This window comes from Trichomonascus vanleenenianus (genome assembly GCF_965637985.1).
Source record: "Trichomonascus vanleenenianus strain CLIB 3782 genome assembly, contig: TRVA0_020S, whole genome shotgun sequence".
Taxonomy (NCBI): Eukaryota; Fungi; Ascomycota; class Dipodascomycetes; order Dipodascales; family Trichomonascaceae; genus Blastobotrys; species Blastobotrys vanleenenianus.
The window spans coordinates 1-25,816 of NW_027481867.1; the positions used below are offsets into that span (position 1 = coordinate 1).

Here is a 25,816-nt window from a genome sequence, read left to right on the forward strand (position 1 = left end):
GCCAAATCTTTGATGGGCTTCGAAAAAAATTTTGGGCGGGGGCAGAGTTCCCAACGGATTCCCCATACAAAATTAGGCCAAAAATCAAAAAATCGATTTTCGCCATACTAATTTTTCCAACCGTGTAAGCCTCATGCATGCATGCTCGATCGAGCCGTGCGGCTCAAAGAGCGCGCGCGCAAAAAATTATAACTAAGAGGCTTGTAGGCCCCTCGAGAGAATCTCCCGGGAGTGAGTCGAACACCCGATCTCAAGATTACAATTTTATCGTAATCGATAACCATTACAGTCTCGCGCCTTAGCCAACTGGGCCACCGGGAGTGTTCAATTGTTGAAAAATTTTTTCTCAAGGAATATAAAAGACGGAAATTTTTCCGCCGCAATTGGTGCGGCTCATGCGGCTCGTGCGGTTCGAAAAGTCTGTTATTTTGCACTAATAATTGTATTAACAACAATATAGGATTGTAAAATATATAACTATGTGTTTATATTTTGAATATCTTGACAACATAAGGCAGAATTCCAAAACGAAGAAAATTCTTTGCTTTATGGACGACCACGTTTGTATAGAGAGTCTATTTCCTTTGTAATTTAGCCCTGTACAGATGGGAGTAAATAAATATATCTACATTTTTAGATTCTGTAAGTGCTGTTGGTTTGTAAACATGACCGAATGCTTTATTTTTGTTCAGAGATTGTTGCTAGCGTAGCCAGGATTTGAGCAGTTTCCAGAAAAATGCTAGTTTCATATCAAGGAGCCTAACAAAAAAATGACGCGAAAGTCATAAGGAACGGTCAGTCTCAAGGTTACTTGAGTGATACCATGCGATGCTGATAGTGTCAGCGATACTTTTCGAAGGGCTATTGTCAACGTTGCGCACCATAATGCACCAGTCACAAAAGTCAGTTGACATCAGCTCATCTCAGGGTATTATATAAAAAGTTGTAATGATAGTAACGTATTATTATGAGTATAATAGATTCTGATAATACAAAAAAAAATCAAGAGATCCTGAAATTGATATAGTGCACCATAATCACAAAACAACTGAGACTAGGGCATGCTCCATTGGCTTGTACCTAAATAAATGTCTGTCACGAATTACGAGTTTGTTTACCGATGCGTGAAATATTAAACGCTGAGGTGAGCATGACCAAGTTCAACTGATATGAGTTTGTATCGGTGTGCCCATTATGGCAAGTTCATACTGATAATAACTGATGAGATAAAAAAAATTGACCGACAATGCCACCAGGAGTATAGGTAAAAGATTGGCGCGAAGTATTTGCTAGCCTATCTACATGTGAAGGATGATCATGAAGAATAGCCACGAAGAATAACCATGAAGAAGCAAGTTCCAGTAATGCTCAGGAAGTACAGGAAAGGACCATACTTTAAGGTTTTATCGTTTCAATGCCATCGTACAATGAAATCTTAAGCGAATACCGTATTCGATGCAAGTTGAATTTCGGACATGACTTATTGCAGAGTCTTGTCAGATTACTGTACAAGATAGCACGAACTATCAGTGGACATATTCTCGCTGCCAAGCATTCTGAGTTTGCGAATAACCAAAGACTCTAACATAATATAACACATAGAATTACAGTAAAAGGATTATGAAATTCATCGCATCGTCATCATCACATCATAGACATTATCTGAACCCAACCAGGTCCAACGATCTCAGCCAGTAGCCCTCAACGAGCTCCATTGTAAGCGCACCACCGGGTTGATAGGTCATTCGGTAGTCATTTATCATTTCCATGACATCCAGAAGCGCATCGCCTTTGCGCTCATGAACAAGCGGCATGTTTGGGTTGAAGAAAATTCTCGTAAAAGTGCACCGGTTGTGAGCCATTGTTCGGTACAGCGTCAGGTCGCACTCCATGAGCGCATGTAGGCTATCGAGCGTGCTGCCAGAGACAATCTTGTTGCCACCAATTTTCTCGCCGTTGAGATGGGCCAACACCCGGTGGAGCATCTTCCGCACCGGCTCGATCTCGTTCGCATCGTGCACGGAGGGCGACCTGCACACGAGATAGAGGAACAACACGGGGCACGAAGCCTCGAGGTAGGAGCTGGAGAACCAGTTGATCTGGCATCGTTCCAAACGCTCGTCAATGACAAACACAATGGGCGGGATGGCCATTGCCGCCTCGAGGCACTTCTTGGAGGAGTAGTAAAGGGCCTCCGTGATGGCAGGCGGGATGTTCGAAGTGTCCGAGTTTTCAAAGTCCAGGTACATGTTTAGGAGGAAAAAAGGCCTGTAGAGGACGAGCTTGAGGTTCCAGTAAAACAACCTGAGCCAGTACCATTCCTTAATTTGCGACTCAGAGAGACTGAACCCGGATATATCGTCCTGGTTAAGGTAGGCGTCTTTAGCCTTGTTCATGCATTGGTCCACCTCGTGAGAAATGGCTCTCACCTTATGATAGGTGCCCAATATGTCCTGGCGAACCGTTTCAGTGATTTCTGGGCCATCGAGGGGCGCAATGGACTCGGCCGCAAGCCGGGTATACCACAGGCGGAGCTTAATGTGTTCAACGCCCATATTGTACATGCTCGAGTTGGTGAACGCCGGGGCATAAGGCTGTGGCAGCTCGATCTTGGGATTCAGTGAGCTGGGGAGGTTCATGCAGTAGCTCCAGAACTGCTCCAGCGTGTAACAGCAGACCCACGTGCGATGCTTCTCGTAGAGCTCCAACAGCTCGCGCTCATCGTCGTCTATGGTGGACCCCGGCTTGCTCGACGACGTTGTGCTCGAAGCGTCGTCCACGTCCAAAATCATTCCCAGAGCCGGAAGGCCCTCAGCGAGGCAGGTGTGGAGCTTACGGGCCAAGCAAATGCGCACGGCATGGCCTGTGTAGTAGTACACACGCTCTCCGTGGCCCTGGCCGGCAGAGTAGACGGTCATGAGCACGAGGACCTGGGCAGTGGCCACGGAAACGTCTATAAACGGGTTCGGCAGCAGCTCCTGCGCCTTGCGCGAGTACTCTTCGGCCCAGAGGGTGTCCTCGATGCCGGCAAAGCTATTGGCGAAGCTGCCCAAAGAACCGAGCGCAATGATGAGATATATAATCGCCAGTTCCGTGTTGGACAGCTTGAGCGCCGTGCCATAGTCGCGCGACCGCCACAGCGACTTGGCGCGGCGGATCCACGTGTCGGGATCGAGCATGGGCAGCATGATATGGTACGAGCTGAAGTAGTCGCACAGGCACTGGAGCATCTGCTCCTCGGTGAGGTGTCTATCGCGGACCTGCGCCAGCTGATGCGGCTGAAGGAGCTGGGGCACGAACCGTGGCGACTGCTTGATCTCTTCAAAGAGCGCCTGGGCGCGCGGCGAGATTTCAATGTCGCATCCGTCTACGAAACGGTCGAGGCTCTTACAGTAGAGGTGCAACTTGCTGAGAAAAGACGGCCCGTGGAAGTTGAACGACGACACGGGTTGGGCCTCTGCCAGCTCCTCAGGCTCCACTTTATGCTCACTGTCGCTGCTGAATTGCGTCCCCGCGCCCTCACAGGCCAGGAGGCCATTAATATTGGCTGACACGGCTGGCGGCGCGGCGTTATTCAGCGACGACGGCGGCTGGGCCGCCGCACCACCACTGCGCTGCTGCTTGGTAACCTTGCCTACAGACGACTTACGCGGTTTCTTGGAGAAATCAGGTGACTGTAGGATCTTGATAGAGAACCCTTTCTTTGCTCGGTAGTGCTGACGGTAGACACAGGGCACGTTGAACCTACGGCACTCGCTACACGTATCCCCGCCAGAGCACTTGACCTTTCGCTTCCGGCAGTTCTCGCATGCCCGGCACGCGCGAGACTTGCGGACCTGCGAGTCTGCAACCGCTCCGTTGGCCTCCATTACCGCGAATCAATTTTTCTCCTCGCTACCCAGCCGCTGCTACTTTTGAGGGGGTATACTAAAAAGTGCTGCTACTTGGAACGGAAGGGGGGAGAGGAAGATGGGAAGTACAGAAAATTGCGTTCCCCCTCGGTTTAATATTTCCCTGATGGGCAGATATGCGGTGTAAAAGGTGCTTGGCGAGAAGAGGGTATGCGTACCGATTAGCAGTCGTATACGCCCGGATGTCGGGAGCCAAATGCTAGGTTTGGGAATATCATGTCTGACAAGGCACATCAAGTGGTTGCTGCCGATGGGGGGCTTTCCCGCCCATCAGCCTTTCCGCCCTCAACCTTCCGCCCTAAAGCCAGTTATCCGTACTACACCCGGAGCCTTGTATATAATAGATGTATTGCAGTGGGCAAGCGCTCATATATCGTGGTAAGTGAATGGAGCAGCGTAGAGGGCTAACGTGTTCGGCGTGTGTGTTTCGTAAATCGGGATTGCCGATTACCAGCATATCGACCGATTTGACAGTTTTCCCCCGAGATGGATGCTTTGCGCGGTTTTTGACGGCCTGTTTTCTTTGGTTGGATACTATTGTCATGTAGGCATGCTCCTCTGAGTGCAGGTACATACGTATGGTACGGACTTTTCATATGACAAGCGCGGTATTCATGCAATCTCCTTCACGAGGAAAAAGCCCGTAAGAACGCCTTCCGAGACGACTCCAGGCGGGTTGGTACCAGTGCGGCCCTGATGCCTTAAATTAAAAAAATAAAAATGGCGAGGCCAAGGCTGACGCGGTCCCCGGCGGGGGTCCAGAACGTGCCTTTCCAATCGTTTTTCAACCAGTCTCTTGCACTCCAACAGACTTGGTATAAGACGTACGTGTTGACAACCTTGAGGCATTTAAGGGCGCATTTAAGGGCCCACTATTTGCTGATAGAGGTCTCATCGGCGAACTGGACGGTCCGGGTTGATGGCTTTTCACTGGCCCCGCCGGTCAGCCTTGTTTTTTCGGTAATACTCTTGTTAGTCTCGACTGAGCTAGTCGTAGTAGAGCTCGTAGTGTTGACAGTGCTGGAAGTGTTCGTAGTGTCCGTAGTGTTAGTAGTCTCGGCAGTGTTGGCGAGATCAGGGTTAATAACTCCTACAAAGCCGCCCTTCGTTTCGCGAGCCACGAGCCTCGTATTTTGCGGGCTCATGCTGAACGCGCCCTCCATTGTCTTTCCCGTATTCTTAATAGACGCAATCTCGCGGTTGGCGTCGTCCCACGCCGACGGGCCCATCTGCTCCGACGCAATTGAACTGGACGGACCCACCTGAGCCGGCTCAGACACAATTGAAATGGTTCCTTTGCGCTTCTCCTCGTCTATGTGCGAATCAAACACGGGAGCCGTCGTACCCAACTCGAGCGAAGTGATGCTACTGCTAGAACTACAAGTGTTGTCAATTCGCTCATCCTCGACCTGCGCCAAAAACTCGTGCTCCAACGCTTGCTGAGCAGTCATGCGCTCGCCCGGGTCGGTGCGCAGACACTTGCGAATAAAGTCCTTGGCGTTGTCCGACGCGTGCGACCAGTACTGTTCAGGCTCGAACTCGTAGTCCGCGTCGAGAATGGCCTGCATCTCCTCGGCGGAACTATCTCGATCAAACGGCGTGTACCCGCACAGCAGAAAGTACGTAATGACACCAATGGCCCACACATCCACTGGCTTGTGGTGGCCTGTCTTCTGGAAGATCTCGGGCGCCATGTATGACGGCGTACCGCACGTCGTCGTCAGCATGCGGAACTTTTCCTCGTCGATGATGCGAGAGAGCCCAAAGTCGGCAATGAGCAGGTCAGAGTCTTCGTCCGACGTGCGGAACAGCAGGTTCTCCGGCTTGAGGTCGCGATGCACGATACCATGCCGGTGAAGATACGCAACCCCCGAAGTCACCGCCTTGACGATGCATGCGGCGTCCCTCTCCAGGTAATTGCCCTTGTTGTATATCCGGTCAAACAGCTCGCCACCTTTGGCCAAGTCCGTAATAAGGTACAAGCTGTTCTTCGTCTCAAAGTAGTCCACAAGCGTCAGCACGTTACGGTGGCCCTGCGAGACGCGCCGCAGCACTATAATCTCGTTACGCACCATATGCTCCCTCCCGGACATGAGCTGCTTGGAAATAATCTTCGCCGCATAGAACCTTCCTTTATTAGCTCTCAATTCATCGCCACAATCCTGCTACAAGCCAGATAAGACGTACTTTCCCGTCTCAATGTGTACCGCCTCCTTCACCACGGAGTAGGTCCCTTGGCCCAGCTGACGGCCCTGTACCACAAAATTAGCCTTACTCCGAAACTCCCTATCCACTTACGACTTTATACTTGCAAGGAATTGGCTCAGAACTCGTCTTATCGTTCATCTATAGTCTCTCTCGATTGTCGTTCTTCGTGTGTTGGTTGCGTCTCGAATCTTGTGTGATGTCCGTTGTCTTCTCCCAATACCCCATAACTTAACTTAACCACTTGAGCTCATCGCCACTACGGTGCTACACCAATTATTTCGAGGGCCAGCCCTCGAGCTCCCGTAGCTCCGCTGCGCGGAGGGTACCTAGTTAATGATATTATCCTCCGCGAAGCAGAGCCCCAGGGGGGTTTGGGGGGACTGGTCCCCCCATGTACTACTACAACCCTAATTGTATCTCTCGCTGCTTGAAGAGCAAGTCTAGCTGGTGAGTAAGGCTGTAACAAATTTGTTACGCTGCTGCAAGCTGCAACTAGCTTGTAACAAAATATTGGTGGCGCTGTTGGGAGATTTGCAGCGCTGTAACAACGGCTCTCTTAATTGGTAGCCCTGTCTACTGATGCTCTATTTATATTCGAGGGGGTCAGCCTTCGAGATTCCTTAGCTCCGCTTTGCGGGTGGTTCCCACGTCTATTGATACCCACTAACCTCCGCGAAGCGGAGCCCCAGGGGGGGGGGGGGTCCAGTCCCCCCAGGTAACTACTAGCAAGGAGTATTCGAGGGCCAGCCCTCGAGCTCCCGTAGCTGGGGGCCAGCCCCCAGACCCCCTCAGCAGACTATAAATTGAGGCTACAGACCCTCCGCAAAGCGGAGCCTCAGGGGGTCTGGGGGGACTGGTCCCCCCCAGTACACCAGAGTGACTCTGCGCGGCGCGAATCAGGGGGATTGAGGGTACACAAAGGCACCGGACCCTGCATGCGGCTCGGTGGTGCGGCTCAGGTACCCCCTTCCCTGGACATGACCCGGCGTCCGACATTGCACTCATAACACGTGCTGTTTGGTAACCAGTGATTTAAGGCTTCAGTCGGACTTAGCAATGGTGGATCCAAACAGTGATCAAGGCAAGGGTGCATCACAAGGTCGAGATAATTCAGTACAAGTTAGCAGGGGCACCCACCAGGTTGTGTGACAAATCACAACCGCCTCCCTATCGCCGCAGAAACCGGTGGAAGCCCATTTTTGTGTGTGTCTGTGTGTTGAGGAGCCTCCTGATCCTTGACTAATCACCGCACCGCCATCCCGAGGGGTTCCATTTTAATTTTCAAGGGAACCACGGGGCGTTAATTATAAACGGCGATTTTTTAACCATGGGCCAGGCGGCGTCAAACCCTGCCCGGGCTCAGGATAACAATAGAAGCGCAAACCCTGCGCATGGGAGTAACCCTAACAACACCACCGGACCCGCTATGAGACGGGACAGTGAGAGCGAGGAGGAGTCCTTTGTTGACGCTTCGAGCGTGGTGAGCGGCGGCGAAAGCGCGTCGTCGTCACGCCCCAGCAGCGGACGAAGCGTGCTGGCCCGTCTGCGGCGGACTCCCCGGGACGACGGCGACTCCACGGGCCTAAGTACGGCTCGTGAGGCGGACGTGTCGGGCAGCGGGTCGAGGCGGCGGCGACGAACAAGCTCTAGTGACGAGACGGTGCAGAACCTGCGGAAGCGGCGCCACCGGAGCTCGGCGCTGAGGCGCCTGGGCCAGTTTGGGTCCAACGTTGTGCATTCCCTGTCGCCCAGCTCGGAGCCTCCTTCAGCCACTGCGGTCAATATCGATACCCACGACACCGATACGAATAGTAGTAACTCGAGGGACGATCTGAGGGATGCCAGTAGCCGCTCCGCGGAGGACAGCAGGGCCGAGTCGCGGGAGCCGTCGTCGTCGGCGGCATCGCGGCTGCGGCCTCTTTCGGAGATGTTCAACCAGGCAAACTCGTCCCTTTCGTCTCTGTCATCAGCGGACTCGTCGCTAGACCAGTTCCAGCAGCACAGTAGTAGCAGCCAGCAGCCCCAAGGATCGCGTGGATCGCGGCCTTTCCAGCTGTTTGATAGACTCTTTTCGAACGACCCGCTGCCTCCGCTATCGAGCTTGACCCAGCGATCGGAGCGAAGACCATCGCTTTTCTCTAGACCACCCATAGACTCGTTCAGATCATACCCCAGAGGCTCTTCATCGGCCTCGTCCTCCATGCCTCCGCTTGATCCGCTCTTGCTGAGACCACGTGACCGAGACCGCCCTGGAGGCGGCGGTACCAGTAGTACCGGCCCGAGTGAGGGGTCCTTTGAGTACCAGGCAGCCATGCTTTCGCGGCTGTTGGCAATTGCCGCTTCTGTAACCGCGAGCTCGATTATGGGGGACCGCGACCGGCGCGGCGTGGGAATTGGCCGTAGTGCAACAGAATCGCCGGACCAGGACAACAGCTTTAGTGGGTTTATCAATGGACTACATAACGGGCTCCTGGTGTCGGAACTGGCGAATTCCGTAAACCGACAGAACAACCAGGACGCCGCCGATGGGGAGCCCCGCCGGTCGAGCAACTTTTTCCGTATGTTCAGGTTCCCACCTTCGCAGCCGACCGCTGGAGAGGGCCCTGGCCTCGTTCCGGTGCTCATTGTCGGCGTGCGGGCTGTAGATGGCAACGAGGAAGAGGCTGGCGAGGAGACAGCGGCGGCAGGAGCAGGAGGAGGGGGAAACGGTATTGTACAGGATCCAAGCGGACTTTCCTTCTTTGACGCAATGTCTTCTAGATCTATTAGAATGAACAATAATGCGACCAGCTCGGCGACAAACGGTGAAGAGACCGCAGAAAACAGCGCGGCCCAGAACAATCGCTCGACGAACAATAGCAACAACAACTCGACAAACAATGATGAGGACTCTTTGCTCAATCGGCTGAGACGCGCCCACCAGACGCGAATGCAGAGCCAAAACTTGTTCGATAGCATCTTTAGACCGGATAGAGCGACACCACAGAGTGCAGAAGACGGTGGCTCTACAAGTAGCAGCGATGAGCCGTCTTCGTCACAGGTACAGCCGCCAACAGACGAGAACGAAGGCGATAGAGAGTCGACTTCTGAGCAGCACACGCCACGAAGACAGTCGTGGATCATTTATGTAATTGGCGGGTCCTATCCCGAAGACCACCCCATTCTGCTTGCTCCGTCGCTTTTCACGGACAACCCGACATACGAGGACATGCTTGTCCTCGAGCGCGTGCTTGGCCAGGCCAAGCCGCCGGTGGCCACCAAGGAGGAGGTCAGCATTTCCGGCGGCCTCTACAAAATCGGCGATCCAGAGGTCGAGCTGCGTCCCGACGAGCGATGTCTTGTGTGTCTGAGCAGCTACGAGACTGGCGAGGAGGTCCGTCGGCTCAAGCTCTGCGGACACCTGTTCCACCAGGAGTGCATCGACCAGTGGCTCACGACGGGCAGGAACTCGTGTCCGCTTTGCCGTGGCGAGGGCGTCAAAAAGGCACAGAATCCTGAGGCTCCTAAAACCACGGACTGTAGCTAGCATATTTAATTTATTTAACTCTTGATTACTGGTATCCGCCGTGGTCTCCCAAGATTAGTGTAGCTATCCATGATAATACTAACGTACAATTGGTAGTCATACGGAAGGATTAATGGTAGATGCATAGCCATCCAGGATAGGATTAATGCTAATAGTTACAATAAATACTTCTATAGACCAGTGTTGGGGTCAATTCCAGCCTGCTTCATTTTGACTGCGAGCTCGAGCAAGTAGTCAATCGCCTCATTGAGGATCTTGGTCTTCCACACGTCCTTGCCCCACACAAAAATACCATGCCGTCGCACAATAACTGCACTCGTCTGTGGATACTCCTCCAAAGTCTTCTCAAGGTACGGCGCGAGCTCATCTTCATGAGGAGTGTTCTCAATGATAGGAATGACCAATGTGTCAAAGTTATCTAGGTTCCCGGGCTCCGTGACCTTTGGAATAGCCTTGATCTGCTCAATGTGCGAGATTCGGAACTCCTTTTCAAACATGAGACTGACCAATACAGCGGCCTGGGAATGAGTGTGAATGCAGGCACCGGCACCTCGCTTCGTGAAGGCTGCAAGGAACAGTGGTGTGCATGCCGATGGCTTGTACACGTCCGGAGTTCGTAGGTACTTCCCAGTGCTAAGGCTCATGACGAACATGTTTTCTGGCTTCATACGCTACTCCATAGTTAGAATCAGCCAAACAGAAAAAAAAATGACTTACCTCTTTATGGACGCCCGAAGGAGCCAAGTAGACCAAGTCGCCGTCCCGAATGCTCATTCCACCACCGGTACCGGTGACCCAGTTCCAGTCATAAAAGAGCTTACACAGCTCGCAAATAACGTTCGCAGGGTGGTTAGGATCGTGCGACTTGATTAGCTCTTCAGCGCTCATCTTTGCCCGAGTTCTATCCAGTTCTATCGTGAAGTGAAAAATTGTGGTGGTTCGGTCCTGATCTGCGCGTCTCTTTCCGGCTCATCATGCATAATGATGAGATCAACTCCCAGAGGTTTCGTCATGCCGGAGCTCTTTCACCGTTGCCGAAAAAACGGGCATTTTCTTCTCGAGAAGCTCTGAAGTTACTGTGTAACGCGCCTGCTTCGTCTTTTTCACATTGGTCTGGTCGGAGACATAAGGCCGTTTTGCCGACTGCGATAATAAAACGTTGGCGGTGGTAGGTTGGCTACTCAGATCAGTCGTCCGCATATCGTACATTTCCAGGCACCGCTTCGGCAGATTGTAGACCCATCCTTTGGCCTGCACGATTTTGAAGAACTCGCCCCAGGATTTGTCTGTTTGAAGCGTAGATTGGGACCCCACAAGAATTAGCTTGCTGCGGGCCCGCGTGAACGTGACATTAAGCCGTCTCCAGTCGTTTAGCAGATCGCCAATGTTCCGCTGGTCGTTAGATCGCACCGTAGAGATAATAATACAGTCCTTGTCACGACCTTGGAATTGATCCACGGTAAACGCCTCGATGCCGGAGCGTACATCAGTAGCCTTCTTGAGGAGCTTGAGCTGGGCTCTATAAGCAGTAATAAGTCCAATAGACGACTCGTTCAAGCCGCACTGGCAATATGCTTCCACGATTTGACGTACAATCTCGACCTCAGGCTCGTTGACGGTTCGCTGGCCGTATAGCGTCTCCTGGGCCTCCATTAAATCGGTGTTAAGGAACAATACCTTCCGACTATACCACGTTGTTAGCAGTCATTCCAAAATAATCCCAAGTACTATAACTTACTCTTCCTCCAATATGTCCTCGAGCCAATTGGTTTCAAACCCTTCGCCGGTTTCATGCCGCTTATACTCAGGCAACCTCTGTTTCAATGGCACAGACATAACCTGCTCACCAGTTTGAGAAGTTCCACATTTGAGCTTGCCATCGTACACTAGCGCATTGGACAAATACATGATATCCTTGCACATACGGTATTGGTACGTTAAGTTCACCGAGGCTTCGGGATGCGCATTGGAGAGCAATTCAAAAAGACTGACCTTGAACCCAGCGGCCGCGGCTTCGGGATTCACGACGACCGGTTGCAGCTGGTGATGATCGCCAACCAGTACAAACTTATCAGCAAACTGGATTGGTCCTAGGCACACAGGAAGAGTCGACTGGGACGCTTCGTCAACGATACAGTAATCAAACTTGTTTCGCTTAGAGAACAGCCAGTGGCCAATCGATAATGCTGTAGTCGCTACCACCGGAGGCGTAAAATACAAATCATCGATAATTTTCTCGCTTTTAGCATCATCCCTCTGATCAAGATTAGGAATTAGGTCCCGACAGAGGGGATGAACTCGATAAGGAGATGACGCAATACGACAAATATCAAATCCCTTGTCACGAATCTTTAACAGAATATTGTCCACCGCAGAGTGGGTAAAAGATGCCAGCAACACTGTCTTGTTCTGAGCCACCAGCAACTCGATCATAGACGCAATAGTCGTTGTCTTGCCAGTGCCTGGCATACCGAGGATGAGCGAATAATCCAGCGTCTTCATGGCCATCTTAATAGCGTTAAGTTGATCGGGATTATGAACGTTTTTCCTCTCTAGTTCAGCCAAAGCAGTCGATTGCTCGTCATTCAACTCTGCAAACTGCGGCGGCTCAGAATCCACTATGAGCTTGCGACGTCTGGAATCCCCACCCTTGCGGAATAGCTCTAAGAGGTTGCCCCGGGAAAGCGCCATCGACCGCGAAAAAGGATCAAAGTCAATTCTAAACAGAGCATCGGCGCTGCCAAACTTCAGGCCTTCTGGAATCTCCCGCGGCAATGCACTTTGGAAGACTTGGTTCGTGTATTCGTGGAACCCTGGCAGCTTAAGCTTATTAAACAATAGCTGGCGATTGACCTCAATTTCAATCTCCTTCTCAGTGATCCGCCGCAGAAACCCGTTGGCTATTCCGATATTTCCGCTCTCATGAGAGACAATGATATGGTCACCAACTACCAATTGAGACTCTAAAAACGACTGGCTATCATTCTCTGTCGTTCGAGTCAGCACATAATTGTACATTTGATTCATGGAAGTGCCGACGCTTTCCAAGTTCTGCTTGAACTGGAGTCTCCCAAAACACCTTCCGAGCAGTTCGCGATCCGAACTGGTCAGAGTCCAAATCTCCTTCCTGAATCGTGCAGCGTCCTGGTCCTCTTTGTTCATGAGGTCATTCCAATGGCGGTAGAATTGTACGTGCTTTTCAGTTAAATGGTCAGTCTGGGAGAGGAACAATTCATGTGCAGACCCACCGGGTCTCGTGTCCTCGTTTTTCTCGGGGTCGTCCACCTCCATGAACCGGTGCAGGGCCATACACTCACCGAGACGGCCGCACGATTCGCACTTGCGGGTCTCCTGAAGCACAACAGGCAGGCCATCCTTGGTCTTAATATGCACCGCAAGGGCATTGCGCTTTGCTAGAATGCCGCTAATGTAATTCGGCTCGACCTTGAGCTTGATCAATTCGTTGCTCTTTATATAGTGCAAGAGCCCAAAGTTGATTTTGACATCGTACTTGTCAGATAGCAATAGGGTATATAGCAGTGTCTGCGTCCGGTGCGAGATCCTCTGATCAGTAGATCCCGTCTTGATCTCCAATGGCGCCAGAAATGTATCCCCATTTTCCTGCTTTACTTGAACGGTAACATCAACAGCACCTTTAAGGCCATAGAGAGGGGATATCATATCCTCCTCCATGTCGATTACCTTGCTAATACATGCAAGCTCCAATGCGCCAGTGTTGTTGGAGACTTTGGAGACCTTCACTGGAACTTCTCGCAGGTACTTGGCCTTGAACTGCATGATTTTGGGTATCTGAAGCTGGAGCTCGTCAAATGCTTCTTGTGTTGAAACATTGATGATTATAAGGCTCTCAAAGTAATCGTCATCAATAAGCTTCTTCATTGCGTCAATAATAAACTGCCGCTTGAAATTATCGTCTGCTATGCATTGCTGAAAGACAAGATGCAAAATGCTTCCATAGATCATCGGCTTTGATGCAGGTTCCGAAATCGCAGACCTGATGCGACTGTTAAGCACAACCTTGCGGTCGCAGTAAAAAGAATCTGCGATGTTAGTGCAGGTAATAAGGTAGTCCGGGTGAATTACAAATAGATTCTGCGTGTTATCGCATACAATCGGGTTCGTAGCGATATTACCGATAATGTGGACAATGTCGCCAATTTTAGGAATGACGGTAAGCCAATCGTCTCGTAAGTATACTCGCTTTTCGGCATCATTAGCATCCTTTACTAGCAATGAAAGCTGGTTTTTGGGTGGGAAATTGGGGTTCGAATGAGTATACTGTTCTTGCTCGCATGAGATGACCACTGCCCGAAAAAGATTTGGATTTCGTAATATGCTTTCGGGAGTATCTCTATCGCACTCCTCATCATACCAGTACCTTGATGCAGTAACGCTCTTTTCGTTCTTAAATTCCGACACGTGGATTGGCGATCTATTAGTGGCTGTAGATTTCGTCGCCGATTTACGAGGCGTGGTAGTAGTAGCACTAGCTATCTCGCGTGACAATGCGGGTTGTTGATCTGATTTCGGCGGTTCGGTACTTTTTTGCGCAATTAACTCCTGATACCCGCATTCGTGGATCCTTTGTAAATCTTCGAGCGAATCTTCGTCAAGGGAGTCAGACGATAAGTCCATCAATTCAGCATTGGTACCAGCCTTTACTTCAACTTTCACGTTCTCAAGCTCATCCTTTGGGCTATCCCCATTATCAGTCTCAGAATCATCTGAAAAGTCTGATGCACTCAGTTCGAGTTCCGGAACCTTCTGGCTTGCATACGACCATGATACAGCCTTTCTAGCAGGCGTGGCGCCGACTTTCCTCAGCATGCCTCTAATGGGGGTATCTACAGTTGCATTGGAGAAGCTGCCAGACCGGCGGAGGCTGCTAGAAGCCCGTCTCTCTTGGTTGGTCTGAGGAGTTTTTGGCGGATCGGAGGCCTTTTTAGATATCTCAAGACTCCCCAATTCGATTTCTTCCTCACCGCTTGACTCGCCAGGGTCCAGGGGAGGTGAGCTTGAAATTTGGGTCTTCCTCGTCGGACTGCCATTATTGCTCCTTCCAAACGTAGTAGGCGGGACAGGGGCAGTATAACTCCTACAACCGTCCCGCAGGAGTCGTCGCCTCATGGCTAGCCGATTCTTCAGCGAACCTTTACCATCATCACTGCTTCGTCCCAACGAGGCAGCAGGAGTCACCGCCTTCTTGGAAATGTACTTGTTCTTGATATAATCAGATGGATCCGTGGTATCCAGGACAATCTTTGTCAGCGGAACTTCTCTAACGACTTCAAAGTCGCACTTGAACTGTGAAGGCGGCGGCGACCTCTCCCAGCTTATGCCATCCTCACTAGACGGTAATGCTCCTTCGCTCCAATCTTTCTTTGTCGGAGAAGTCTTCCGCACTGGCGTCTTTTCGGGACTAGCCTGCTTCGAACTTTCGGGCTTGGCCTGGGTCGGTATCAGCCCAAAGTCGTATTTTCGCATGCTAAACCAGTTAGCCTCAGATATCCAAATCGAAATAAAACACTTACCTGTCATTTAGATATCCGCCAAGTTTCTGTCACTACCAGTTTGAAGAACACAGCTCGGCTGAATCCAAGGTTTAACAATTTTTGAGTTTGTTCGATTCCTTGCGCGTGGCTGACGCGGTGCTGCGCGACGATCAATTTACGCGTGCCCCCTTACGGGACGCGTTTTTAAACCCAAACCTTTTAACGGAGTGCGACCCATATTGAAGCGCACGCGTACTCAGCTCTTTCGACGCGTAAAATGAGCGGATACAGGGCCATCGAGGACTATTTTGAGGAGGAACAGCCGGTGGACCCGGAGATCAAGGCGTACATTACCAACCTGGTCTCGTCCCTTGGTGGTCCCGATGTGACTGCCCCAGGGAGACCATACAAGCTTGGAGATGACGCACTGGCCTGTCTGAGGGACCTCAAAACGTGGATCAAGGCCTATGATGAACGCATGGGTCGATGGGATGTGGCCAGGGCCATTTCCGAAACCAGTTTGCTCTCGGTTGAGATTCCGGAGATTCTAACGAAGTGGGAGCTCGGCTGTGAAAAGGGCAAGTCGAGCAAGTTCTACGACCGTATCGCGCTAGCATGCTTGGAGCTGCTGGTTCCTCTGACATGGCCGCTAGTAATTGAGGCCAATGTCACCACCAAGAATCAGCTGAAGCACGTATCATACCTCCAGCAGGCTCAGTTTAAGTATAAGCGAGCATTTCTGACGCACCCAAAAAAAGTCTTTTTCCGGGCTATTGTGCGTTTGGCAGTACCAATTCTCAAGACGGCGGCCAAGGACAGATCTACACGTGATGACGGTATTCTCAAACTCGTCGTGTACTTTTTCCGTAACGTTCTAGCCATTGAGCCAACATCGTCTGCTCGATGCGAGTTCCCTGAGGACGTGTCTCGCAATGCGACACTGAGCGTACTGAATGACCAGAAAGTACTTGAATTTATCCTTATGCTGGCGGGTGAGATAGAGTCGTTCCGTATTCAGGATACAGCTGTTATGGAATGCGTATTCCATATGCTCAAAGGTATCCCACCCTCATTATTGTTTCCAGATAAGTCAAGAAAGGACGGGAATTCCCAGGCAGTGGCGGGGGGAAGTGACCTTAAGAGCCTTCTAGCCAAGGAGAAAGACATCCGCAAATCAATTCAGCGCAAAGCACCAACCAGACACCACCGGTTCGGGACGATGGTCTCTCTCATCACTCCTGAGCACGTTCGCTACGCAGTGTCGGGATCTAGTGGACTTTCCGATAATGCCTCGTCGCTATACAAGCTCGATGCGAACAAAAAATGGCATTCAAGAACGGAAAAGAAGATTGATGTAAGTGCAACGAATTTTGCAGAGATAAGCGCCAAACTAACGATTTAGGACGAATGGACGTGTTCGACATCTTTAAGCTCAGAGAATCAGGAAATGCTCAGGAGTTATGTCGCGGACTTCCTCGAGTCGGCATTTAACCCTCTCTTTCTCGCAGTACGTACCCTGGTCGAACAAGATGTGGAACGGCTTTTGGAAATCCATAAGAGATACTACCTGTATTTGGTCGGCTGGTTCCTCGAGGCTCAGAGAAACAAGTCAATGGAAGATTATGGATATGTCGGTGAGGTATTAAACCAGCAGAGCTTTGTCGTCGTGTTGAAAGTACTGAGGGACTATTTTGATACTCCGACTCCAGATTACCCAATGGTTTATGCTGCCATGAGCTGCTTTTTGCAAATTCTCTACATTGTCAAAGCCCTCGGGGAGACTTTTGGCAGTGAGCAGCAAGAAATTGCCGACAGTATGAAATCGCGTCTATTCTACGAGGAGGCGTACTTGGACTTGTTGGTCCAACTGACCAAGAAGGCATACCGACACACCTTCACCTACCTTAAGCTGACCGTGGAATTAACTCATGTGGCGATTAAGATGCTCCAAGGATTTTCTCAAGAGCACACAGCCCTTTTTGTGAAGTCGAGGCGCAGACGAACTACCAAGGCTCATAAAAATGCAGATGAGGAAGAATATGACATTAACCCCGAGGAAGAGTCGCGACAAGTCACGTCGGAAAGAAAGTTTGAGTTTGCTCGATTCCAGAACAAATATTATAATGTTCACACCATTAAGACCTACGTGACGTACCTGAAAACCTACAAAGAGCTGACCAATGAAGAGATCAAGCGTGGCATCGCATTTATCCATCGATTTTTCGCAGTCAATGGCTCTCGAGGCCATTTTTACAATCTTGAGTTTATGCGTTTGCTGCAGGCTCTCACTGATAGCCGAGAGGGCATCCCTCATTCATTCAGCTGCCGGAAAGACGTGGAACGATTTATGTCGTACTACGTGAACAAGCTGAGAAATGCATTGAGTGATACCCCGTCGCTTTATGTTGAGCTGCTCTTTGAAAAAATTCCCGACCATTTATTCTACTTTGACCATGGCCACGCAGAGGCGCCTAAGCCCATAAAGATGGCGGCTGAGTGGGAGTTCAAAGACGTGGAGCTCACATTGGACCAAAAAGTAGGTTATGTTGTTGCCGCCCTCATTGACGATCAGAATTTGGAACTCGTGAAGTCATTGAGCAACCAACTGACTAACGTCGTGTCCAAATGGAAGGACGAAGGGCCAAGCAACTTCATGCTCAAGCATGATAGCGAGGATCACGAGAAGAGCATGTTCAAAAACGGCAAATATAGACTCTTGTTAAGTTTGGTTGGTTTCCAAACTCCTGATGGGGAGAGAAAGCATGCGGTGCTGCTGAGAACGAGCGACATTGTCCATGTTGAAGAAGCATTATCTTACATTCAAAAGTATCTTGAAGAACCAGTACAAATTGATGAGCCAGGCAAAGTTGCCAGTGACTTCATTCAAAAGAAGGCGCAGGAGAAGGTACCCCGAAAGGCTCGCTCTAGGCAAAAGGGAGAAGAAGACGATGATGATTTGGGCTCCGGCTATCAGCTTGACGGTTTTATTGACGATTCCGGTTCGGACGATTCTGCCGAGAGTGACGATGATCTAAGGGACGAGAACGGTAATGAGATACAGGATGAATTAATGGCTAGGCAATTGGCGAGGGCCTCTAAAAGAAAGTCCAAGAAGAGTCGTCCAAAGAAGAAAAAACAGTCAAAGGATGAAGAAGAACCACAAAGGCGTCGGAAGGCGAAAGGACCTACGAAAGATGAGCTTCGTATGCAGAAGTACAAGAGTGAGGCATTCGTGCACGACTCTGACGACGAATCGGACGAAGAAAGAGATAGGGCCTTCTTTGAGAGTGAAGAGAGGCTACGGACGTTTATCTCTGAAAAGTTTGCCAATGGCGAAGACGCCATGCCTAATAAGGGGGTAGCAGCCTCATCGCTTACAGTCAGTGAACCAGTTTCCCACAATGTGGGTGCTACACAAGTCGAAGGCCGATCTGCTGAGCCATTGTCTTCAGATGATGCCATGAATGACTCTGGAGGAGATGAATCCGAGAATGACGCTGGAGAAGATGCCGGTGAACTAATTTCTGCCGAATCTTCAGATACGGACACTCTTGATAAGGAAAACAAGCGATCGCTTGGAGATGACGAGCTGGCTGCTAAACCAGTCAAGCGAGCCAAGCGAATTGTAATTGATGATGATGACGAATAAATATGCATTAAATAATCACGAATAATATAAAGGCTTGCATCAAGTGGTGTGTTTTGTAGAGATAAGCCTCGATCCCCGTACTTTTGTCCATTCTATATCCTTCTCCAGTTCCTCATCCACCAGACCACAGACAGCAACAGTGTCTCCTCGGATCAAATAGAGCCCCATCTCAATTGTCTCCGTGGGCTCATCTGGAGTGATGACTCGCTCCTGCGTCTCTGCCAGGATCAAATTTGTCGTCTGGTCAAACCCCATCAGCTTGCCAACAAGCATCCGACCATCGGTAGTTATGACCACTACTTGCTCTTTCCAAAGGTTAGCACTACTTCAGCAAAATTGTCTAATGGCACTCGCGCAATACTTACTCTCGACAAACCCGGCTAGGCTGGACATTTATCTTGACAGAGTCGGGAGAGTGCAAAATCCCAATCCGCATCGCGATCGCGACATAACGACTTCACTTACCGGTACCACATCATTTACCACGTATTATTAAGTAATCGTCCTATAGGTATCGTATTCTACGGTCAGAGGATCCCAATGATAAAATTAAAATTAGCCCAATCAAATAATAAGTTTGAGCAGGTAAGTGGCCGAAATGAATTGAGCCATCTTCATGAGTCCATCCACTGTGCCTAATAGTATAAGCACATCAAAGTGATTGCTACCAGGTAGAGCGCTAGTGTTTGGTAGAAATGACCTTGGATATTTTCGAAAGGGCAAAAAATAAATAGCACGTTTATGTATCTATGCACAAGAGATAAAATTAAATCGAACAATGCTTCTCGTCTCCGCCCTGGATCAACTTGACAATGGTTTGAGCAGAGGAGAGAATCATGACCGTGATGCCAAATACAATACAACAGTAGGAAGGTAGCTTTTCGGGCAGGGTCTTCTTAGTGAGCTTGAGATAGCACATTGGTGGCAGCACGTATGCCATGACCGAAGCCGTAGACGCACCCACGAGCTCAAGGATGGCCCCAAGGTTACAAGTGAACAGAGAGACCACCATGGAGATGAGAATTAGCGCTGTAGTGGAAACGAAGTGTCTCTTGACGCTGTACTCCGCGTTTGGATAAAAGTAATTCAAGAGGACCTCCCGGCATACAAATATCTCAAGCGGAAGGGTCGTCAGCATGTTAAATCCAAAGCAGAAGCGCGCAATATTGGCCATAGTGTCCGATGCCGGGAAATTGTTTAGAATGTTTCCCTTGGTCTCGTCTTTGAACACGAGGAAGCCACCGATGCCCATAAGCATGCACATGACCATCGACACAGTGGTACTCCAGTGTGTGACTTTGGCGAACCGGTCCATAGTCGGCGTCTTGAGCGAGTCGAAGATGAGCAGCGAGTTGTGGTGGCACACAAAAGCAAATGAAATGACGCTAATGCCTTGGAAGATGCCGCCAAAGTTCACAGTAAGCAGCGATGCTGAGAACTTGCCCTTGTCGGTGTCTACGGAGGGCCCTCGGATGACTACGGTGAGCACGATGATAACCATACTGACCAGTGCTAGGGCGCTTGCCTTTGCCAGCTTGGCAATGTTACGATTGAGCGCCAGGGGATACGATATCCCGAGCGTCACAATAATGATAATAGTATTGCGCTGGGCAAGAATACCCACCACTGGGATCGTGTGCAGTGACGGGAAGATCGCGTTGATAACGTGGGGGATCGTGTCGCCAATAATAACACAGAACGCCATGGAACCGCCCAGTGCAAATAGGCCCTGAGCTACTGAGATAGTAATAAGCCCCGGCTTGCCAAAGCACTTGCTCACGGTCGCCTGGAATGTATCGGTGCCCGAGAGCTTTGCATTGACAACCAGAAGACGAATCGTCCAGTCAATAACGGCCGTGAGACCTAGCAGCAGTAAAATGCCACCAACCAACCCCGATTGTCGCACTGCATAAGGCTGGCCAATAATGCCGGCGCCGATGATGCTGTTGGCCATGTTCATGAAGGCCATCTTGAGGCTGCTCTTTCCCTCCTGCCGCGCCAGCGCTTCGAGGTTCTCATTAGCTCCCAGAGAGGTTGTTCCCGGCTCACGATAGTCATTTAGCAAGCCCTCTTCAATGTCAAAGTCCTCAGACCCTCTGATATGCTTGTCAAAGCTCGATGCACTACTCCTCCGCGAGCCGGCCAAATCTTCGCCCTCTTCGGCTCTCAGAGTCGTTAGATCTGCATCCGATGACGACTGTTTCCTAGAGGAACCAGAGCTGCCGAGGAGCCCGCTGTCTTCGCTCTGCTCCCATTCTATACGTCGACCATGTTCTGCTTCTTCTTCATCATAATCAAACGGGCGTGACATATTGGTTCGCTAAATCCATACAGGGCCGCATATAGTGTACACATAAACACGCACAAAACACAAACAGACGGAAATAAGAAAGAAAAAGATTTAAACTGTTGTCGTTAGAATAGTCTGGCAGAAGCAGACATCTGGCATATACGATTGGGCTGTATGGTGTACGGTACTAGGGTCTGCATATGACATCAGGGGGAGGGAGGGGCCCTTTAAACAAGCGTGGTAGAGCGGCGGCATACAGCCGGAGGGGTACGGTGGAACAGGTACCCAGAATGCAGACTCCGGACGACAAATTACGCCCAGAAGTCGTATCGAGGAAGATCATAAGAGCTGAAGGTTTAACGGGGCCCAAGAATAGGACCTAAATGTCGTCGAGCTCTTCACTGGCCATTTGAAGGCGGTCCTTGACCTGCTCGGCTGCAATTGGGCCTGCTAGAAGCCGGCCCGGCGGGTTTTGGATCCCAGCGATTTCTTGGATGCCGACAATAGCGTGTTCAAACGCCTCAGCTGGAAATACATTGCCGCTGCTGAGCAGGGCAAGCGCATCGCTGGTCATAGAGTTTGCGTACTTTTGCGATGTTTCAGCAATGAAGTGCGGGTTTGTCAGGAGGGTAACCTCAGGGGCCGTCTCTACGACCGTCAACTTGATATTCGTGTTGACTAGCTCCAAAGCGATGCTTTCCGTGTAGCTTTCCAGCGCGTGCATGGCTGCGCTGACAACTCCTAGAGAAGGTGTGGCCACGATCCCGTGGATATCCGTGACGTTGATGATGTGCCCGGAGTCCTGTCGCCGGAACACGGGGACTATGGCCTCCATGAGGTTTACAGCTCTGTGGAAGGTCTGGTCGAATTGCTTTACGAGATGCACTTCTTCAAGGTCTTCTATCGCCCCACAATAAGCTATTTTTTTCTTCGTTAGTGTCACTCTCTATACTGAAATCTAATACACTTACTTTGGCCCGTCGTATTGACTACGACGTCTATACGCTCGCACATTGTCAAGGCCGTAGCAATTCCACTTGTACATGAACGCTTAGATCTAACCCTGTTAATGTCTTTGCTCAATTCCGCAACACAAGCCTTACTTCGTGTCTAGGCCGACGAGAATGCACTTCTCGCCGAGTCTGGCCTGGAGATCCTGGGTTACAGGTGTCATGGGCATCACGACGGTCTCTCCATTGGCAATAATGCTCTCCGCCAAGGCGACTTCGAGCTGAGTGTCTGATGGAAGCAGCCAACTCTTTTTCGGCACGATATTCATGGTTGTGGCACGACAGAAGTTTACGATTTTCCGGTATACTATGGTGATGACCTCCGGGGAAGCCCCGATCCCCACGCTACGGAACCAAACGAAGGCCAATATGTGCTTGGCCATTGGATTACGGTATATCTAGGTAACCGAATTGGCAATTAGCAGACATAGTTTACAATTTGGTGGCATGTATGTGTGCAGCATATTTGGAGGGAAATTGGGGTAAAGTGGGTGGTATTTATAGAGGCGATGACATTGGTCATGTCATATGACAAGCTACAACATTAGACATGAGGCTGACTCGTAATTATGCTATCCTCTGCAATTGAATACTGTCGTCAATTATATTTACAATGTTTAATCCCGTTCCTGCCACTGTTTCCTCCGTGCTGAATCCATCAATACAGTCGACGCAAGGTACCATACAGCCTCTGTTAAATAGATTTACCCAGCAGGTCCAAAGAGAGTATAGAACTATTCAACCGCTCCAAACCAGTCCCATTGAAAAGATAACTGTGAAAGATGTCGAAAAAATAGTGGCTCAAGAGTGTAGGAAGGTTGTGGATAGTATGGAACGTTCGCATAATCGCACGTTTAATAAGATGAACAAGCTCTCCCAGGCTCTAATTGCACAGAGCACAAAAGTCACCGAAAGTTGTTCAGTCATCAAGGGCAACATTACGAAAACTAACAAGCATCTTCGGGAAGTGATAAAGTCATTGGAGGATAAAGAGGTTGGCCGCAAATTGGATGAGATTGTTCGTACAGTTGAGGGTGTTGCTGGGGCCTCTAAGCGCGAGGAAAGCTTTTTGAAACAGCTAGAGGAGACATTAAAGGCGTTGATCGAGCAGCAGAACCTCATATTCAATTTCCTCTACATGATGTCCAACGTCACTAAAGAGGATATATCCGCTCTTACACAATAATACCACAGGCACCTCCAATAAGTCTCCAAGTTGGGGAAAGCTACTCCAAAATGGATAGTGTATTTGCAAAATATTGCTCTTTTTTATTGGCAATTGGAAACGAAAGGGTCAATGTTAGCTACCACCGGCAGATGCTAACCAAATACAAAACGTAAATTAATTGAAAAACGAAATTCCAAATCTAGCTAATCCTTCTAACCTCACGGTCAATTCTAAGAAGACTACATCTTCGAGTCCTTCACAGTGCAAGTGCGGTCTTTTCTCAGTCCCACTCTGAGCATCTTGGTATCCACGGACTGCCTCAATGCATCATTATACAACTCGTAAGCAGGCATGTACCCGTCGACAAACTTCCTCACTCCTGCATCTGACATGCCAGAGCCCTTTAGAGCAATCATCTTGTGCTCCTGCTCAAGCCTCCAGTCATACACATACCCGATATCCTCGGCATCCAAGTGCACCAAAGCGTCAAATTCATCCCAAATCTGAGTGTACTCGCCGAGTCTTCTGTTTACTTCGAGCACATCCGCCAAAGAATGCTCTTTCAAGGTACCGTCACTAGCGTTCCACTTGGCTCGAACAACTTCCTCAGGCAGCTGCTTGAACCCAACGCACCACCCTTCCAACAATACAACGTCTACTGGAGGCAGAGCCTCGACAAACTCTGCTTGCGGCGCTCTATCTCCCTGGCCCTGGAAGGCTGACTTATCGTACTGCGGTACGGCGGTTTTCTGCTGCCTCTTAAGGGCGCTGATAACCGACATGCAAAGCCCGACGTCATGGGTCCCCGGCAGCCCTCTCTGCTGTAACAGCGAGTTGCCCGAACTTGCTAGCTTTACCTGTTCATCATGGGTGAGATATACATCGTCCAGCGAGAACTCGACGACGTTAAGTCCATGTGGGGGCGATCTGAGGAGTTCGGCGACGGCCTTGACGACGGAGGACTTGCCCGATCCCTGGGGGCCACTGAGGCCAATAACGAGCGGCCGTTTCTCGTTGGCTCCAAGCAGCCTTACTACGAAATCTAATACTGGATCTGTGCTATGAGGTCTGACCATGTCAAAATCGAATGTGTATGTGAATGTCAAGTTTCTACAAATGCATGGTGGGGGACCGGAGGTGAAGACACTGTGGGGGAACGAGCTATTATCGTATCACATCTTCACTTCATTCAGAGGTGAGTCAACACTCTATTCAAGAGCCAACCAATCAACTCAATTCAGAGGTCAATCAATCTGGTTCACAAGTCCCACTCAGCGTGGTAGTGATGGTCAATCATGTAAGGGTGAACGATAAATGATGGTCATAATTACAAAGCTATGTGAAATGCGAGGTTTTGGATTAGATGGCACCGGCCTTCTTGAGTCGGTCGACAAGCTCATCAGTGCTCTCTACAATGACGCCGGCCTGTCGGGCTGGTGGCTCGGTGACCTTGAGGACCTCGAGACGGTTGGTGATGTCCACGCCCAAGTCGGTCGGCTTGACGGTCTTCAAAGGCTTCTTCTTAGCCTTCATGATGTTTGGCAGCGACGCGAATCGCGGCTCGTTAAGTCGCAGGTCGGTCGTGATGACCAGTGGAAGCTTAGCGCTGACAGTCTCGGAACCGCCATCGACCTCTCGAGTAATGAGCACCTTGGACGGGTCACTCTCGTCCAGAGTGACCTTGGAGGCATTGGTGGCCTGTGGCCACTTGAGCAGACCAGCGAGCATCTGGCCAGTCTGGTTAGCGTCGTTGTCAATAGCCTGCTTGCCGAGAATGATCAGGTTGGACTTCTCGTTCTCGGCAACCTTCTGGAGGAGCTTGGCAACCGCCAACGGCTCAACGCTCTGCTCGCCAACGTCAATGAGGGTAGACTCATCGGCGCCCTTGGCGAGAGCGGTTCGCAGAGTCTCCTGCGACTTGGAGGAGCCCGCGCTCACGGCGTGAATCTTCTCAACCAGCGACGCGGCCTTGGTTCGGTCCCGGATTCGAATGGCCTCCTCGAGAGCGATATCGCAGAACGGGTTCATGCTGAACTTGACGCCCTGGGTCTCGACGCCAGTCTGGGCCTTGTTGACACGCGGTCGCACCGCGGCATCAATCACTCGCTTGACGGGCACTAGGATTCTCAGCTTGGACGACATTCTTCTTTAGTGGTGGGAAAAGGTTCCGTGCAGAGAGGGTTCGAGGGTTAAAATACGCGGTCCGGGGTGATTTCGGAAGTCGCCAATAGCCTCGGAACCCCTCTACAAAATTTCCGCCGTGCATCGGCCGAATCAGCCTTACGCATGTGCGGAGCACCCATGGACTGGACCTTTAGTATGGCATTTGAGCTCTGAATGACTGTGACGTACTGGGTTTTTGAATTGTTAGACTGATATTACACCAGGAGAGGTCTGGTATGGTATTTTTTTTTCGAGGGGCCAGCCCTCGGGCTCTCGTGGCTCCGCTTCGCGGAGTTCACTTACTCAATCAACAACAATGTATCTATATTGCTCTGCAAGTGCTAGCAATGAATCTACGCTACGTAGTATGTACTATAT

The 25,816-nt window shown here is 50.4% G+C and overlaps 11 protein-coding genes and 1 non-coding gene across 12 annotated transcripts; 2 read left to right on the forward strand and 10 right to left on the reverse strand.

The window, feature by feature from the left end:
* Window positions 1-221: 221 nt before the first annotated feature.
* Window positions 222-321, reverse strand: tRNA-Tyr(GTA). Its single transcript has 2 exons — window positions 283-321; window positions 222-258 (listed from the first exon to the last, which is right to left on the reverse strand). It is a non-coding gene; the product is annotated as a tRNA-Tyr (tRNA).
* A 1,337-nt stretch (window positions 322-1,658) lies between these two features.
* On the reverse strand, window positions 1,659-3,869 carry TRVA0_020S00122 (Zn(II)2Cys6 transcription factor; the record flags this gene model as incomplete). Its single annotated transcript, XM_076684916.1, has 1 exon — window positions 1,659-3,869. One exon carries the CDS (start codon window positions 3,867-3,869, stop codon window positions 1,659-1,661), a length of 2,211 nt encoding a protein of 736 aa, XP_076540734.1.
* Window positions 3,870-4,783: 914 nt separating this feature from the next.
* CMK1 (serine/threonine-protein kinase) lies at window positions 4,784-6,257 on the reverse strand (the record flags this gene model as incomplete). The annotated part of the gene is made up of 3 exons (XM_076684917.1): window positions 4,784-6,038; window positions 6,099-6,163; window positions 6,210-6,257. 3 exons carry the CDS (start codon window positions 6,255-6,257, stop codon window positions 4,784-4,786), a joined length of 1,368 nt encoding a protein of 455 aa, XP_076540735.1.
* A 1,189-nt stretch (window positions 6,258-7,446) lies between these two features.
* On the forward strand, window positions 7,447-9,645 carry TRVA0_020S00166 (RING-H2 finger protein; the record flags this gene model as incomplete). Its single annotated transcript, XM_076684918.1, has 1 exon — window positions 7,447-9,645. The coding sequence occupies one exon, from the start codon at window positions 7,447-7,449 to the stop codon at window positions 9,643-9,645; it is 2,199 nt and encodes a 732-aa protein (XP_076540736.1).
* A 170-nt stretch (window positions 9,646-9,815) lies between these two features.
* Window positions 9,816-10,533, reverse strand: MDE1 (methylthioribulose 1-phosphate dehydratase MDE1; the record flags this gene model as incomplete). Its single annotated transcript, XM_076684919.1, has 2 exons — window positions 9,816-10,316; window positions 10,363-10,533. The coding sequence occupies 2 exons, from the start codon at window positions 10,531-10,533 to the stop codon at window positions 9,816-9,818; spliced, it is 672 nt and encodes a 223-aa protein (XP_076540737.1).
* Window positions 10,534-10,635: 102 nt separating this feature from the next.
* DNA2 (bifunctional ATP-dependent DNA helicase/ssDNA endodeoxyribonuclease DNA2) lies at window positions 10,636-15,204 on the reverse strand (the record flags this gene model as incomplete). The annotated part of the gene is made up of 2 exons (XM_076684920.1): window positions 10,636-11,329; window positions 11,384-15,204. The coding sequence occupies 2 exons, from the start codon at window positions 15,202-15,204 to the stop codon at window positions 10,636-10,638; spliced, it is 4,515 nt and encodes a 1,504-aa protein (XP_076540738.1).
* A 231-nt stretch (window positions 15,205-15,435) lies between these two features.
* Window positions 15,436-18,807, forward strand: TOF1 (Tof1p; the record flags this gene model as incomplete). The annotated part of the gene is made up of 2 exons (XM_076684921.1): window positions 15,436-16,512; window positions 16,561-18,807. 2 exons carry the CDS (start codon window positions 15,436-15,438, stop codon window positions 18,805-18,807), a joined length of 3,324 nt encoding a protein of 1,107 aa, XP_076540739.1.
* Window positions 18,808-18,846: 39 nt separating this feature from the next.
* LSM8 (U4/U6-U5 snRNP complex subunit LSM8) lies at window positions 18,847-19,200 on the reverse strand (the record flags this gene model as incomplete). The annotated part of the gene is made up of 2 exons (XM_076684922.1): window positions 18,847-19,112; window positions 19,173-19,200. 2 exons carry the CDS (start codon window positions 19,198-19,200, stop codon window positions 18,847-18,849), a joined length of 294 nt encoding a protein of 97 aa, XP_076540740.1.
* Window positions 19,201-19,573: 373 nt separating this feature from the next.
* On the reverse strand, window positions 19,574-21,118 carry AVT2 (Avt2p; the record flags this gene model as incomplete). The annotated part of the gene is made up of 1 exon (XM_076684923.1): window positions 19,574-21,118. One exon carries the CDS (start codon window positions 21,116-21,118, stop codon window positions 19,574-19,576), a length of 1,545 nt encoding a protein of 514 aa, XP_076540741.1.
* Window positions 21,119-21,476: 358 nt separating this feature from the next.
* Window positions 21,477-22,376, reverse strand: TRVA0_020S00298 (uncharacterized protein; the record flags this gene model as incomplete). Its single annotated transcript, XM_076684924.1, has 3 exons — window positions 21,477-22,015; window positions 22,069-22,154; window positions 22,201-22,376. The coding sequence occupies 3 exons, from the start codon at window positions 22,374-22,376 to the stop codon at window positions 21,477-21,479; spliced, it is 801 nt and encodes a 266-aa protein (XP_076540742.1).
* A 1,138-nt stretch (window positions 22,377-23,514) lies between these two features.
* Window positions 23,515-24,351, reverse strand: TDA10 (putative ATP-dependent kinase; the record flags this gene model as incomplete). The annotated part of the gene is made up of 1 exon (XM_076684925.1): window positions 23,515-24,351. The coding sequence occupies one exon, from the start codon at window positions 24,349-24,351 to the stop codon at window positions 23,515-23,517; it is 837 nt and encodes a 278-aa protein (XP_076540743.1).
* A 283-nt stretch (window positions 24,352-24,634) lies between these two features.
* On the reverse strand, window positions 24,635-25,417 carry CIR1 (Cir1p; the record flags this gene model as incomplete). The annotated part of the gene is made up of 1 exon (XM_076684926.1): window positions 24,635-25,417. One exon carries the CDS (start codon window positions 25,415-25,417, stop codon window positions 24,635-24,637), a length of 783 nt encoding a protein of 260 aa, XP_076540744.1.
* Between the last annotated feature and the right edge of the window lie 399 nt (window positions 25,418-25,816).